The sequence below is a fragment of the Cryptotermes secundus genome, unplaced genomic scaffold (genome assembly GCF_002891405.2).
Source record: "Cryptotermes secundus unplaced genomic scaffold, Csec_1.0 scaffold1792, whole genome shotgun sequence".
In the NCBI taxonomy this organism is placed as follows: Eukaryota; Metazoa; Arthropoda; class Insecta; order Blattodea; family Kalotermitidae; genus Cryptotermes; species Cryptotermes secundus.
Window position 1 is genome coordinate 6,226 of NW_019718025.1, and position 17,860 is coordinate 24,085.

Here is a 17,860-nt window from a genome sequence, read left to right on the forward strand (position 1 = left end):
AGAGCGAACTGATTTGCGCATAGGGTTATAAATCGTGAAACCCCGCACCAGTGTAAACAGATTAATGCGATTAGGGTTATAAAGTGTGAAACCCCGCAACTGTGTAATAATTAATTGTAGCCGTTACTTGTAAGTTGTTGAATAAACCAATTAACGATCTCTACGGCGTATTCAGTAACGCAAAACACGTTACAATATTTTATATTATTATGGATTCCAAAGAATTAAAAGTTGGAATAAAACGAAAACACGTTACCTTAACAAGCTCAGAGTGATAGAACAACTTAAAAATGGTGTTCCTGGGAAAAAAAATTGCTGAAGAATTTGGTATTAGCCAACAGACTGTGTCAGACATTAATATTATCCAGGACATCCTGCCTTATGAAAGAGAGGACCCCGAATCAAACATAGTGGGTAACCAATAGGCCCTAACAAACAACGTCACACCCGGGTTCATTGACCTACGTTCGCAGGGGTACGGTTTTTTTTCCGAGGCTGTATTAACATTGGCGCCCAGACTGAACTATTTACTGCCGAGCGCCACTGGCGTTTCCCTCTCGTCCGCTATTCGAACTCAGGCGCGTCCTAGACAGACAGTTACGTTCTAAATGGCCCGCCTGGCCGCAGGCCCAGTACCTGCCTCGAGAATCAGGCCTGGCCAGCGATACTTCGGCCGGAAGTGGTCTATTGGAACGCTGTCGGAGAGCTCCCACCTGGGGAACATGTATAGTCCCACGCTCCCGTTGCTCCCCTACGGCCATCGCCTCCACCACTGTAGTAGCCAACGAGTAAAGATCCAGCACCGACTGTGGTCGGCTTTGGAACATGCATTGCAACTTCACCCTAGGGTGCAGGTTCTGTATCATGCTCTGGACTAACTGCGCTTCCGTTCCGCCAAACCCTAAAATGCTCGCCGCCCCGACCACCGACATAACATACGCCGTCAAATCCTCCGTCGGAGCTTGAAAGCGGTCGAGGACGTAGGACGCCAGGAACTGCTACTTCACGCGAGGCGACAGGAAAGTCGAAATGATTTCCGACTGAACCGGATCCCAACCATCCGTCGTCCCCATATGGGTCCCGAGAATTTACATAACTCTACCAGAAGTTCGACTAATTAGGAGGGTCATAAACTCCGAATCGGGCAACAACTTCATTTCTACTACATGGTTAACTCGAATAAAAAAATTCAGAATATCCTCGGGGTCGGTAGTCGAAAGGGGGGAATCCACAAATCAAATCACTTACTATTTTAACCCGGATCTTATTCAAGGGAGTCCCCTGGTATCCCGCGGGATCTAATCCTGACAGAACGGGCTTCATAGTTTGCAGGGACTTAACTGCAGCAGCCGGAGGCAGGTAAGGCTGAATTGTGGTCCACTTGTCCCTCACCCGCTTCCTCAGGTCGTCAAGCGCTCCGTCCGTAGATAGGCCCAGTTGACCGGCCAACTCCTTTAACTGCTGCTTGGAGAGCTCATAAATCCACGCAAGTGGCATTTCGTCTCAGCATGAAACACAACACACAAACATGAGTACCGTATACCTACACGGCACCAGAGCCAGGGACAGGGCGCATCACAAATACGTATCCTCACCACGTTACCCAACGTCTTTTTTTTTGTTTTAATGTTACTAACCACGATCCGAAACCACGCTCTGCTACCACTTTGAACCGATGCTACTCCCGTCTTCAGCCTACCACCTACAACCATCGTGAAGTCGGGAGCGGTTCACCGTCACAGGCTCTCGCGCCGTGTTTACAATACTCCATAAGGTCGTAGCAGGGAATCCAAACTCGAAGCGGAGGGCCTTACTGATGTTAATGACTGACCAGATAGCAATAAGAAGATTTAATAAACACAAACATGTTATAACTCACTACAAGAATATACAAAATATATAACCCAATAGACATGGCTGATTTGCCCTATACTGATCCGCACTTCGCTGAATCAACTCAGCAACATGCCAATTTCCACTGGCCCACCGAAATTATGTACGGAAGTCACTTCCTGATCAGCCACAGGCGGCCGCAAGGAAAATAAATATATCCAACAAAACAAGTCAGACACAGGCGGCCCCCCCCCCAAAAAATATATATATATAACTAAACAAGTCCGTCACAGGCGGCCCCAAAGAAAATATATACGTAAAAATGCTAACTAAAGCACTCGCGTATCGCCGCCATACTTATCCCCCGATAGCTGGCGACTGCAAGTAACCCCGACATCTGCGGCCAGCCCCTGACTACGCCGAAACCAGATTTAGAAAAAATCCCGCTGAACTGAAATTTAGAAATTACTCCCGCTGGTCCGCCAGACTTCCTCGTCCAAGTGAATCCACTTATCAGACTAACTCCTCTGCTCCCAACAAATTTATTTCCGAGACACAGGGGAAGAAAGGGTAGGGAAATCACGTGGTATTGGGGAAGAGGAGGAGCTGCTGCGCCAGCTGTTTTGGAGTATAAAGGTGGGAAAGAAAGGCTTTTAGGGGATCGATCGAAAACGTAATATTACACAAGTAGCCGAAGGCTCTGTTCGGCATGGGTGCTATAAGTGGTGCTGTTCGCATGCGTCTCTATCTAAAGTAAGTCAATTTGCTCATTCTAGCCATGTTAAAATTGTTGTTTGTGAAATTGTTGAAGTGCAATCTCCAGGGTGCCTTGCGAGCTTTAGGGTAGGACAGGGGAAATAGTGTAACGAGTGATTGCCAGGGTGCTAGTGCGGTAAATATGGCTGTCGTTAAATTGTGTTACGATTTGCTGGTAGTATGCGGAGCACGCATATTTGTTGTTCATTGTTGTGACCGTTGATTTTGTGATAAACATACTTAGGCTTTTTAGTATTTAAAGTTCTAGGAGCAGACTATTTTAAGGGTGAAGCATTATGATAGAATAGGGTAGAACTGTCAAATGAGTGGTAGGGAATGGAGAGAGGAAAAGGTTCACGTCGAACGATTAATACTCGTATAGCCTCACGAGCCAAATTAGGAGAAGAAACGAGAGATAGACTCGAGTCATACACCCTAGAAGGGGAGATCATAATGAAGTGATAGCCTGGTAAAATAAAGACACTAGGTAGTCCGGACACGACATCGGCATTGTTATTACGGTAAATAGGATGTAAAGTGAAGGGTAAATAGATCAGTGTACATAGGGATAGGACAGAAATTGTGTAACGAGTGACAGAAAATGAAGGGAAGTGACGGTCTCGAGTCATACTCCCTAGGTGGGAGATTAGAATGAAAGTGAGAACTAGTTAACGAGCCGATACTATGTAAACCCGACAGAACGTCAGCATTTCTATATTGTAAATACGAGTGTAAATAGACCGGTGTAATTAGGATAGGATGTACCCAGATTTGTGATTTACCTCCACGAACTGAACCCGTCCCAGACTGATCCGGAGCTATCCTAGACCAGACGAAGGCAGATCTGACCCTAGGCAGCCAGCAGCAGCCGCATGCACGAACAGTTTAAGGGTGAGGAGAACCCTAGTTAGAGCAGCTTAACGACAGCCCAGTCCTTGGGCGCGTGGCAGTTAGTGGGTAGAGGCGGGTCAGAACCTACACGCCTGCTCTACGCCATTACAAAGTGGTGCCAGTGAAGGTGGGATGAACCAACGAAAGGATGACGATGGAGTAATTTAGTATCATTTCTTTAACCACCCCCATCATGGCAGTACAATTGGTGACAGCGGTAGGATATCGAACCCCCCCCCCTGTCGCCACGGCATTACAATTGGTGGCATAGGTGGTACAGTGGTAGAATGTTCGCCTGCCACACGGGGGCACTACAGTATTTTCTTTAACCTCCCCCACCCCTTCAGGCATAACAGTAATAAACAATTGTCGATTAGTAGCGTAAATCTTGACAGGCAGCATTTTACAAGACATGGATTTCATATATAACAGAGGAAAGGAGAAAATATGTTAACAGCAGAATTGGTTCAATGGAAGCATGGTTCAGTAGTTAACGCTATTTCACTAGAATATAGAGAAAACATTGTCTTTGAGGAGGCTGCTGGTAACTAGAGGAACGAAACAGAGAAGAGTGTATTAGATCCATCACTCAACTATATCGTGCTATCTGAAAGTGATCAACACCAGGAAGTTCATATGTCAACCAGAGTGAGGAGGCACCCAGTAAAGTTTAGCAGAGATTTTTTATAAATAAGCATTGAGCTAGTATTTTCAAGTATAATAATAAAATCAGTATCAGCATTCAAATACATAATCAAAACGTACAAAGTTTAAATAATAAAAAGTTAAATATTGATGTTACTAACTGATAATACACTAGAGTTGGATGTGCTATGCATTACCGAACATTGGATGGGGGAAAATTAAATCGATTATTATAATTTTGAGAACTTTTGACTTCGTATGTTAAATCAACTACCACATTATTTTAAAGAGATACTTGTACTATATAAGTTTAAGAATGCTTTGAAAAAATTCCTATTTGATCATTGTTTTTATAGTATACATGATTTTTTCTTGTTTAGGGAGAAGTCTTAATACCTGTCATTCATAACCATATATTTTAGGAATAATTAATTCGTAGATTGTTGAAGATTAGTGCAAATCATGAGAGTGTCTACTGTTTAGCTTTGTTATTTATTCCATGAATTAGGTCACTATGTGACAGGGTAATATTTGCATAGGTTACGTGAGGGAGATCAAAATTTGCAATGTGTCTTGTGCCGGGACAGTGGGATTAGTGTATTAAGGTGTGTCATTGTGTTGTGTCTGCATTAAAATTAATATACTAGTGCTATCTTTATTATTATATTATTTTAATTTACTATAATGATCAAGTATTGTATATAGAAAATATATGACTTGTCCTATATCATGTATAACAATCCATGGATATTAATAAAATGAAATGAAACAAGCATCATCATTGTCCAGAAAACTGTGAGAATGATGGTGCTCTTCTTCTGGATAACCTACAATCGTTGCTCTCATACTTCTCCACCTCTCTCTCTCTCTCTCTCTCTCTCACTCACTCACTCGGTCAGTTCAGCCCTTCTTGGGAGGCCACCAACTGTGCAGTTACTCAAGAACTTCCCAGCATTTTATGGGACCCTGAAGGTTCATTACCGTGTTCACAAGAGCCCTCCACTGGTCCCTATCCTGAGCCAGATAAATCAATGCAAAGCATCCCATCATATCTCTCAAAGATCCATTTTAATATTATCCACCATCCTACGTCTTCCTAGTGGTATCTTTCATTCTGGCTCTCACAAATATCCTATATGCATTCCTCTTATCCCCCATTCATGCTACATGCGCTGCCCATCTCATCCTCCTTGACTTCATTATTCTAATTATACTTGGAGAAGTGTACAAGTTATGAAGCTCCTCATTATGTAGTTCTCTCCACCCTCCTGTCACTTCGTCCCTCTTTGGTCCAAATATTCTGCTCAACACTGTTCTCAAACACACTCAGTCTATGTTCCTCCCTTAATGTTAGAGATCAAGTTTCACACCCATACAGAACCACAGGCACAATAGTTTTGTATATTGTAATGTTTATGTTTTTTGACAGTAGACAAGAAGACAAAAGATTCTGGTCTGAATGGTAGCAAGCATTACCAGAGTTCATTTTCCTATTAATTTCCTCCTCAATCAGGTTTTGATTTGTTACAGTGATTCCCAAATATCCAAATTGCGCCACATTTTCAAAACATCTGTTACCTCCACAGGTTGATCAAAAGACCTCTACTTAAATCCTATTATTTTTATTGTTCGTAAATGATTTGCCCCTAGCTATTCATGAAGCTAAGGTAGTAGTATTTGCTGATGATACAAATCCTAAAAGTTAGGAATGAATTAGACATTTGGTTCCATTACAATCATCTCATAATAAACATGGATAAAGTATTATTCTTTCAGAGAAGAAGACCTACTCCAATCTATAGACCTGTTTTTTGCTTAAATAATAAGGAAATAATTTATTCATCAATTTAAAATTTTAGGGTATTTGTATTACTAAAATCTAAGCTGGGCAACTCACACTCAATATGCGTGAAAAAACTCAACAAGGGTCTGTAAGATTTGAGGCTTTCACGGCGGTGACTATGAAGAAAGCAGTCTTCTGGGATTTGGCACCGTGTATATGTGGTGTTAACCGACGTTTCAGAGGAACGGTAAAGCAGACTGAGCAGTCTGCTTTACCGTTTCTCACGGTGTTGTCGCTTGCAGATTTCTTAAACTTTTTCTTCAACCCTGAAGATGGGGGCGATACGTTCCTCCGAAACGTCGGTTAACACCACATATACACGGTGCCAAATCCCAGAAGACTGCTTTCTTTCTTCAACAAGGGTCTTTTTATTTTATCTGTATTAAGAAACGTTTATTTTACTAAGTTCCAATCTATATTGAAATATGGTATTATTTTTTGGGGTGGGGGGCTTAAGGACTCTGAAACTGTAAGAGTGACTAATGGTGTTAAAAATAGAGTATACTGTACAAATANACAAACTGAGCAGTCTGCTTTACCGTTTCTCACGGTGTTGTCGCTTGCAGATTTCTTAAACTTTTTCTTCAACCCTGAAGATGGGGGCGATACGTTCCTCCGAAACGTCGGTTAACACCACATATACACGGTGCCAAACACCAGAAGACTGCTTTCTTTCTTCAACAAGGGTCTTTTTATTTTATCTGTATTAAGAAACGTTTATTTTACTAAGTTCCAATCTATATTGAAATATGGTATTATTTTTTGGGGTGGGGGGCTTAAGGACTCTGAAACTGTAAGAGTGACTAATGGTGTTAAAAATAGAGTATACTGTACAAATATGTTTCGTGAATTTAAGATTTTAACTGTTACCTCATTATATATATTTGAGATTTTATGTTTTATAATAAAGAACAAGATGTATACAACTCACTATTCTGTCATTCACAGCTACAATACCACACATAAAAATAATTTGTATGTCCAATTTTGTAATACCGATCGTTGCAAAAGAAAAGTCTTTTATCAATATATGAACTAAAATATTTAATGGCCTTTCCCTTGAATTGAAAGCGTTTAAAATTTTAATGCTTTTAAAAGGAAACTAAAAAATTATTTGCTAGGCAGCGCTTTCTATTACTCTTCAAGAGTTGTTCAACTAATGTTGGATTGATGACTAGTCTGTTGTTGACTGTCTTTTTGTTTGCGATTTTTAATATTATGTTTACATGTTTTATATTACTGATATTATTCTTTTGGTCTTGTGCATGTTTTATTGTTATGTACCTTACAATGGTGGTTATATTATCGTGATAGATCATTGTGTAATATTAATGTGACTTTGACGTGATGTATTCGCCATTATTTTTTGACGTGTCCAATTGTATTCACTTCAGTTACGGACGAAAATAAAGTTGAAAGTTGAAAGCCCTCCATAATTAATGGCACAAAGAACTGTCATGATGCTCCTCATAGTTTCCATGCTGCAGAGCAAGTAGAAGCAATAGTAAGTGCTGGTGACATGGAAGTGTTCTCAGTGGCCTATGTCAATGGTTTCTTTGCTAGACAGCTGTTTCATAGTGTCAACTGTGATGCTTGCAAGCCATAACTGACTTCTCAAGCGATAATATCAACAAAGATAAAGGTAAGGTAAAGTTGTATGGGGCAGTGACCAATGTCTTCATATATTTCAAGGAGTACAGTGATATAGAACAGTCTCAAAAAAGTATATGCACTTTTAAATGAAGGGCCTTTTTTGATTGACCCTATATTAAATTACTGTTAATTTATATTAGACTGCAACCACTGCATCCAAATGTGACATTTATTGCTGCTGCTGCTTCTCCAAATTCTTGAGCAGATCACAAGCTTCTTTAATTGCCTGCAACAGAAGGGAGTCAGCTTCAGTGTTCTCCAATTCCAAGTACTGTAAGATCTTGGCTTAAAAATGTAACATTAAATATTAGTCTTTTCTTGGATTGCCCTGCTTGACTGTTAGTTAAAAATTAAATATTCCAAGGGCTGGAAAAGTATGGAGCACCACAGAAATAAAGTAAATCTGCTATATGTTAAGACTCAGTAGACTCAAAATTTAGGACAGTGTCGAAGTTTAGTATCCAATAGGAATGAAAAGCATCCTCCACTCATGCACTTTACAAACCATGGTTGGTACATTAATTTTTAAATCAGTATGATTTTGAAAGTCAAATAAAAAGAAGCGAGTATCAATTGAACCAAAATTATACATGTACAGTATAAGCATTCAGTTTACCTTATGGTTAGCATAAATTTTTGCAAGTCCTGGAGAATACAATAATTATTAATCACACTGATTTCAAGGTGGACTGACATCATGTTCAGTTGTGCTTTAAGTTACACCTATAATTTTGAAATATTTCATGATTTTTAGTGCTGTAATGTCAGGCTAGAGGTTGAATGATTTGGATCATGGTAAGGGCAAGATTTTTCTGCATGGTGCCTGTCCACAATGTGGCTATGGAGCTCGCTCACCCATCCAGTGAGTATCCTAGGGTGAAGTACAGAAAGAATGAACTTTACCAGTACGGACCTGGCACGAAGAAATATTTCTGTAAACGTACATATCCAGACCAGCTCTTGAGACACAACCAGCCTCTTACCCAATCGGTAGCAGGGACTCTTCCTCTGGAGTGAAGTTCAGAATACAAGAAACTTTACCTCTACCAACAGGATGGTTCCATCCAGCATAAGGCAAATATTTTCTGCACACTGCCATATCAAAGACAGTTTTGAAGCTCACCCATCTCTCTTATCCAGTAACATGCTCTTCCCCTCAAATTTAGAATTTACTGAACTTTACCCCCACAGGCATGATTATTTTATTTCAGGTAGAAGTATGACTTTTCTCTACATTAACATATCCAAAACACTTCTGAAACACACCCAGTTTAGAAAACCTTCAGTGGCTGAATGATTCAGCCCCTAGTAGGAACAAGGTTTTTGTCTGTGCTACAGAGGCTCTTCCTTCAAAGTTAAAACAGCTGAAGCATAAACACCTCCATCTAGAGATGCAGTCTATAAGGATGTACTGAGCTTCACTTCCACACCATGCTTCATGGCATGGGCACAGGGGTAAAATTACCCTTACCACATACAGGTACACTCTACTATTGTCCCTCCAACACTTAACATCCACCAAATTCAACATATATGCTACATTCCTAAGTAAGAGACTCACAGTTCTTACATGGTTTCCTAACAAAACTTCACTAAACAGAGAGTGTTAAACTGGATAAAACATACTCCACTCTGCCTTACCTGAAGGTCGTCGTCTGTCTGTGGGGGATAAAGGGAAGCCAGTTTAAGATAGTATCGAGCTTTCTCATCCTTTTCCAGCTTCAGGTATGTCTTTCCCAGCATTAGCAAGTTTTGACTGTATATCAGAGAGAAATCAACAATGTTTAGAATGTGATGCTATGTATTGTTGCACAACAATATTGAAGTTTCAGGGGAACATGCTACTTCCATCTTTATGGTTGAAGTGTATAGGCTCAGTTACATTAGCAGGTTACAAGAAAGTTGGTCACTTAGATCCAAACAATAGAGTCTAGGCCAGTGGGAGTTGTGGGTAGGAAAAAAGCTGTTTTAAGGGGCACACTGTGTTTTTCATCACAGGTGGGAAATGGAACTGTCAGAAAAGAGGTCTTTTCTGCACCTCGTTTTCCTCGCAGGAGGGAAATTCTGTCACAAAGTCTTCTTAGGGCTCCTGTGAGGAATGGGACGTCAACCATTTTTTTTCATGGGCCTGAGTAGAGGAGTGCTGTTCCAGTTGAAGTTGACAAACTTGCCCTCGAACAAAACCATCTTCTCCCTTTCCTGCAGTGAGCAGTTAGTGAATAAGTGAATATGAGGCTTCCAATGCTTAAATGAGCAGAATTAAATATCAGTATCCACCTACATGACTACCTGCATAATGCATGACAAATTTAAATTTAAACATCAGTGTATCAGTGTACATACTTGTGTAGCAAACCCCTCTTGTATTATCCTGTCACCATGGTCACTAATCCTTTTCATTATATTTAGTTTATTATAGTTAGATAGCAAGATAATGCTAGCATCACATAATTACAGTAGCATATGGGCTAGTGGTAATCTTTCTGACTTGAATTTGGAAGATGGCTTAGTCTGGATTTCAACCAGGGCACTTATGCTGAATGGTTTTTCATAGTTTCCTTCAATCCCACCAGGTAAATGCCCAGATAGTACCTTAAATTAGGCCATGACTACTTCCACATCTAGTCTGATTTACTGTTTACTGTTATCTAGTCATTCAACACTATATAGCCCAAGTTACTGACAGCATCATTAAATAAACTAAATGGAATAAACAATACAGGCTGCAACATTCTTTCTTGAGAAAATTTGAATCTTAACCAGACCAAGACTAGAAACTCTCCATGTAATCATCTAAGTGGCATGGTATGAGGACAAACATAATGTTCATTTGAAGAGTACTCTGGGAAGTGATGCCATGTACTCTGAAAGAAGTTAGATTTACTGCCTCCATAGCTTGTCCTATTATCATAAGTGTCTAGCCAAGACCACTCGCTTACCAAGAAATGCACCCTGGTGGAATAACAAGCTGAGTGGGCTAAGAGCTAAAACAAGAAAGCTATTTAATACAGCGAAAAGAATGGGGCTGTGGGACACCTACAAGGAAACCCTCATCTGTTATAATTAGGGACCGGATTTTTATGTCCTAATAATCCCTAAAATATGTATGCATTTATGCATGAAAAACTTCCGAAATATGCACTAAAATATGCACATAAAATTTATACCAAATATTAACACTGATTTTACATTATTTTAAGACCAACAAATCAATATTTAAGTTAATTTTATGTAATCACTGAATGATTCACTTGCAATAAAAAGCTATACTTAAATACAAATCATGCAACAAAGCCAACATATTTCATTACAAATTTAAAAAACCAATGACACTCACATGTGGCTCTCTGAACTTTCAACTTCTCTTCTGTTGCAGTTCACAGTTTCTAAATGTTTTACATTTTCCATAGTTAGTGGTCTCCTATTGTCTCGTAAGATGTCCTTATAGAGCGAAAACCTTCATTCCACCTCACAGGAACTTAGGGGAACTTGTACAAAAGCCGCTATTTGTTCCACTGTTAGTGATTTTTTACTTGGCAGTTCAGTACGTTTAACGGCTAAGATTTCTTCAATTTCAGAAATGTATTAATATCCTGGATTTTTTGAAAGAATGCTGTGTACTTTTTCCTTTACTACTTCACCAACTCTTCCAGGAACCGAATTCAATTTGGAAACAGTGGTTTTGAACACACTTAACGACTGATACAAAGTAGTATTGCTATTGCTTGCCTCTAGTGAGGAAATGGCGGATGGAAGGTGAGAGAAGTGAGCAGATATATAGGAAAGATTAGTTTCTAGTTCTGCGTTTTTTAGTACATCTTGGACAATTTGAATTGATGCTGCACTTTTGGGATCAAATGTATGCCGGACATTCCTAACTGTTTCTAAATGTTTGGTATAATAACTCGCTGCACACAGCCACGTGTCCCAGTGCATTAAAATTGGTTCTGGCAGAAGTGGAACGCTCGGTGCTACTGCTTTAAAGACTTCTTTTCTGTATGGCGCTTTAACAAATACCTTCTTCACAGAAGACACCAACTTGTCAAGAAGCGGAAAATTTGCACGAATTGTTTCTGCAACACGGTGCAACCCATGGGGAAGGCAAGTCAAATGTGTCATATTTGGAAATATAACTTTAAGAGCAATATGAGCTCATACTGAATGCCATTTGGCCATAGTAAATTCATGGAATTGATAAAAAATTCGTGGATGAGGAAAGTTACGAGTAGAGGGATCACGGAAGTCCCATCCTGGGTACTGCATCAGAAACATGAATCATGACGAAATGTTGAGTCAAATATGCACCATATTCTAATACGGAAAATAAAAATTGTATACACACGACCATGGCTGAAAATTTGAACATAAAATTAAAAAATATGTATGATAAACATTTTAAAAAGGAAATATGCAGTATAAATAGAGATGAAGAAAGCAGTCTGCTTTTACCGGTTCTCACGGTCTCTTTGCTTGCAGATTCTTATATATATTTTTTTTCTTCTACCCTGAAGATGGAGGCGATACGTTCCTCCGAAACGTCGGTTAACACCACATATACACGGTGCCAAATCCCAGAAGACTGCTTTCTTCATAGTCACCGCCGTGAAAGCCTCAAATCTTACATAAATAGAGATCTTTGAAAATTTGATGCTTATTCATAAAACAGGCAAAATATGCATTTATATGCACCATCAAACAATGTCCAAATTTTAAGAAATGAAGTAATTCATACATATATCCAAATGAGCATACCTTCTGGTTGCAGGAAAGAAATATGCATTTGCATTAAAATCCGGTCCCTAGTTATAATAAAGAAATAAGGAACGCCAAGTGATCCTCATGGAGGAGGTATTGCCAGGAGATCAATGATGTACCAGGCAGCGCCAGACTCATGAGGCCCATGGCAAAACTGGCGAACAACAAGGTCAGTACTATCAAGCTGCCTGATGGTAAGCATACCCTAACTGGGAAAGGGACACTGAAAGAACTGTTCAGAGTTCACTTCCCTGATTCAAAGCTGACTGATGATTCAGGTGATGGGGCGGGTCCAGCAGAACCTGGGCGTATGTGGACACATAACAAACAGGGGAGACTGCAACCTGGCCGGTCGGGTAATCAATCAATAAAACATTAGATGGGCATTAGGTACCTTAAAACCATTTAAGTTTGCGGGAACTGATGGAATTGTTCCAGCACTTCTGCAGCAAGGGGTGGAACATTTAGTCCCACACCCATGTTGCATATTTAGAGCCTGCATGGCGCATGGGTTTACCCCTGCGGCCTGGAGGCAAATGAAAGTGACATTTATACTGAAGCCCGAGAAACCTGATTATACCGAGGCTAAGGCTTATCGTCCTATCAGCCTGTCGTCTTTCTTTTGAAAATGATGGAGAAAGTAGTTGATAGATACATTAGGGATGGTCATTGAAGATCTATTCTCTGCATCGAAACCAACATGCTTACCAAATAGGTAAATATACTGAAATCACACTGCATAATGTGGTTACATGTATTCAAAATGCCATTGAACACAAGGACATTGCCCTTGGAGCATTCCTTGATGTAGAGGGAGCCTTTGACAAAACCTCTTTTGACAATAAAACAGGCTGCTGAAAGGCATGGCATTGAGCCTGCAATATGTAGATGGATCTGTGCTATGCTGGAAAGCAGGAATATAAGTGCTACATTGTCTGGGTTGACCCTGAGAGCATCTGTGGTGAGAGGGTGTCCACAGGGAGGTGTTCTCTCCTCTTTGCTGTTGAGTCTGGTTGTGGACGATGATTTCTGGGAGCTCAACAGTAAAGGTCATTTCACAGTAGGATATGCTGATGATATAGCAATCCTAATAAATGGGAAATTCCCTTACACTGTGTCAGAGGTCTTACTAACAGTCCTGCACACACTTCAAGGGTGGTGCAAAGGAACAAACTTGTCTATCAATCCAAACAAGACGGTAATTATACCCTTTACTAGGAGGAGGAATATCAAGGGGCTCAGAGAACCAATCCTCTTCTGTCAAGCGATCCGGCTATCCAGTGAAGTCAAGTACCTTGGAATAATATTAGAAAAGGGACTGGACATGGAGAAAACAGCTGGACAAGGCTATTAACAAGGCCTTCTGGACATGTAGAGGCATGTTTGGAAAAACCTGGGGACTGAAACCAAAGGTGGTATATTGGATATACACTGCTGTGGTAAGACCCATAATTACCTATGCTGCCACTATATGGTGGCCTAGAGTGAAACTTACAACAAGTCAGGCTGAACTAAGCAAATTACAAAGGACAGCCTGCTTGGGAATTACAGGAACATTGAGAACAGCTGCAATGGAAATCCTACTAGGACTCCCCCCACTGCATCTACAGATGGAATCAGAGGTGAACTTAGGAAATTTACGTTGCAATGCTCAATGGAGACCTAAATCTGAAGGTTTTGGACATGTATATATGATTCAGGAACCCATCCTACAGATGGGATCTGATAAAATGATACCAAAACATGTCTATGATCAGATTTCTTGACAGAAGTGAATGGAAAGAGGGGCGTCAACCTGAGAGAAAGGGGGGGACTATCTGCAATACAGATGGTTCCAAGATGAATGAAAGCACTGGAGCTGGAGCGTACTGTGATGGAAGATGACGGAAATGTAGATTCGGCCTCGGTCAGTATACAACAGTATTCCAGGTAGAAGTGTATGCCATTAAGGCATGCGCAGTTGAGAATTTAGAAAGAAACTACAAAAATTGGAATATCTATATTCTACCAGATAGTCAAGCTGCAATCAAAGCACTTGGTACACAACAAATCACTTCAAAATTGGTTTGGGACTGTCACCAACCCCTCACACAACTGGCCAGACATAACAGGCCATGCGGGTATTGCTGGGAATGCAACTGCAGATGAGCTAACATGAACAGGATCTGAACAGCCATTCATAGGACCTGAACCAGTTTGCATCATCTCAGTAGGAGAGTACTGCTGGGAATGCAACCGCAGATCAGCTGGCAAGAACAGGATCTCAACAGCCGTTCATAGGACCTGAACCAGCTTGCGGCATCTCAGTAGGAGAGTATTGCTGGGAATGCAACAGCAGATCAGCTGGCAAGAACAGGATCTCAACAGCCATTCATAGGACCTGAACCAGGATCTGAATCGGAGTTGCCAATAAAGAGATCAGGGACTGGACCAACAGATATCACCAAAAAAAAAGGGGGGGTGGGAGAAAAGGAAAGCCACAACTGGACTCAAACAGGCAAAAAGATTTATATCAGGACCCTCTGCCAAGAGAACGAAGGACGTGTTAAAATTAAACAGAGATCAACTCAAATGGGTGGTAGGATTACTTACTGGACACTGCCACCTAAAAGAGCACCTTTTCAAACTGTGCCTGACAGGCGACCCAACTTGTGAAAGGTGCTTACAAGAAGATGAATCAGCCACGCACATCTTATGTGATTCTGAGGCTATAGCTTACCTAAGATATCACCACCTTGGTCAGTTCTTCATGGAGCCAAGTGACTTTTATGACGCCCCCATAAATAAAGTCCTAAATTTCATTCGAAGTATAGGATCAATAAAGGGTTAATCCAAAGGGGAAGCACAATAGATCATTGAAGGTTGCGGTGTGAGGGCCGGTTTTTATGGCTCACCCCTCATACTCATACTGCCTCCATCTTCAAGATTGAAGACTAAACCAAACAAGCAAGCATCATATCTGCTTGCTCTTCATGCCTGAAAATGGAGGCAAGGTGTTCCTCCAAAATGTCAATGAACTTCTACCACAGATGCCATATCCCAGAAGACAGTATTCCTCACAGTACCTCATGATGACTATTTGGTTGTATCAATAGCTGGAACAGCTGAACCAGTGGGGTTTGATTCCCTGAAAGGACAGAATTTCTCTCTTCATCATTATGTCCAGACCAGCAATAGTTACCTGGGGTAAAGAACTGGAGCTGATCACTAAACTGCTGTATCCTGAAGGATGGTGGAGGGAAATGGAAATATGTTGGTTTGGTGTGTTATGGCACTTCAGAATGACATTCAAGTGCACTGAAGATACATATCACAATAAGAAGCAAAATACTTCACAAGTATCAAAGTATAAGTACTGGTAGATAATTTAAAGGAAGACCACACGAATTGCATGGTACAAGATTAACACTCAGCATGGAGTCATGGAGTACAGTGATGTCTGCTGTGTCTAGAAATACGAGCTTATGAAGGGCCTGTGTGACCATTGGCATGCTGGCTGCAAATAGATTCATTCACTCACACTGCAACTCACTTTACAGCTTGACACTGACAATGTGACAGGTGAAAGTGGCATGAGTATGCTGTGTAACTTGTTCATGTCTCTTCATGTTCTTATGAGAGTTCAACACTTTTACAATTCAACTTCCTGTCTTGTACAGTTTTGCTTGTGTGTGTGTGTGTGTGTGCGCATGCACACATGTATATATTGGGGGAGGGGGGGCATATATTACAAATGTGTGAAATTTTATCCCCATTCCTCCACACATATTTGTGGTGCAATGGTTAAACACAGGGATGACCTGACATTTAGTTTAGTCTTCTTTAACTGATGTTGAGATTTTGCAAAATATGAAAAGAACATGTGACATATTTTAAAGTACTAATCCATAATTCACTGCAGAGGCAGAAAAAAAAATATATGGAAACCTGGTTCCCATCCAAAATATGAAACAACTACCTTCCAAATGTGAATCTGGTGTAAACAGTTCCTTCTGTGTTGGCAACTGAACCCCTTCCTCACTTTCGGAAACCAGGCATTCTATTTTCTGTGTGTGTGTGTGTGTGATCAGAAGAGGTGTGACAGCATATCATCATCGATGGCAGTTTGTGCCAAAATGCAATTAAACCAGAAAATCAATTACTAAACCCAGCATAAAATTGCTTACACTCTGAATCTGTCAGACTGTGGATGGGACTGACAAAGACAGATAAAGTAAATTGTCCCTGTGCTTAAATAATTATAGACTATGCCATGGAGGCATATGGGGAAATGGGTGTATAGATCCACATTTTCTTGACCGTGGCACTAGCTGGAGGTGAGTGGTCAGCAATGTGCCCATGCTGCTTTATCCCTGGGGAAAGAGCCCCCAGTACCAATTGGATAGGAGGCTGGGTGGGGCCCCAGAGCTGGTATGGACAACAAAGCTGATTGGTGGTAAGAATCTGGAAGTTTAATGGAGGTCAGTGATAAAACAGAGCAGTGTCAGCCTATATAAGGGCCTGTAACTGAAGCACTATACTAATGAAATGCAGTTATAAATATGTAAAATTCTGTCAGATGTGGCAATCCATATACCATTAAGGAAAGCCACCTTATTAGTCACACTATGATATTTATCTTGAAGGAAGTGTACCAGTGCACTATGAAGATGAAGTGCTAGATGTTCTTTCACAGAATGTGGTCAGTCCACCAAGAAGTACAGGAAGGTAGGGAGTACTCATGGTATACAGGCAAGTGCAAGTTGTCACCCAACATGCCCATGTTACCAATCTGGAGGCATGCTGAAGATGCCTTGCTTCTTTCTGATATAACTTATAACATCCATGTGCTGTTCACTATACTGAAAAGTACACAATTCTTTCTACATTTAAAAAGCATTTCCTTGACTGTACATATTCCTCAATTTTACATTATTTTTAGAAATCTACTGTACTGCAGAGTATAAATTTGACGTTTGTATTACCTGTAGAAGTTAGGATCCACTTCCTCAGCTTTGCAGAAATAGACCAGAGCCTCTTCAAAGCTTGAGGTGGGGGGTGTAGCAAAAATGGCACTGGCAATCTTTCTCTGATACCATGGCATTGATGATATGTTGTAACACCTACATACAATCATACCCCCAAAATATATATGCCAGTACACCTGAACTGTCACTCAGATGTTCATTTAACCTATAGTTACAGTTTCTGTTCAAGACATCTCATCTTAGGTATCAACCAGAGGTCACACATTACTTCAAAACAAGAAATAATATGTAATATGGGTAGCACTCCACTTCAAACATCGTCCTTGGCTTATTTTAAGTTGGATATATGATTTGAACAACAAATGGGACATTAGAATTAAACCTCCTTTTCCCTTTGTAGAACTTTTCATGAATAGTCCCTTTATCCATACCATATCCAGCCAGTACAAGCCCTCACTCCTTCTGACCATTGTGCAAGGGTTGAGTTCTGCCAATGGCTTCTTGCAGAATGCATTGT

The 17,860-nt window shown here is 40.6% G+C and overlaps 1 protein-coding gene across 14 annotated transcripts in view; it reads right to left on the minus strand.

Moving 5' to 3' along the window:
• Window positions 1–6,630: 6,630 nt before the first annotated feature.
• LOC111875646 (regulator of microtubule dynamics protein 1) overlaps window positions 6,631–17,860 on the minus strand; it is a 28,260-nt gene continuing 17,030 nt past the window's right edge. For 11 of the 14 annotated variants that reach the window (XM_023845639.2, XM_023846132.2, XM_033750344.1 and 8 more), the window contains 3 exons: window positions 17,341–17,478; window positions 9,263–9,377; window positions 6,631–7,847 (listed from right to left, as the gene is read on the minus strand). In XM_023845639.2, the coding sequence (XP_023701407.1) occupies window positions 7,791–7,847; window positions 9,263–9,377; window positions 17,341–17,478 (310 nt within the window). In that variant the 3' untranslated portion in view covers window positions 6,631–7,790. Of the gene's footprint in view, window positions 7,848–9,262; window positions 9,378–15,441; window positions 15,504–17,340; window positions 17,479–17,860 lie in introns of those variants that run through there. The other 3 variants (XM_023846210.2, XM_023846284.2, XM_023845960.2) reach the window with 3 other exon arrangements.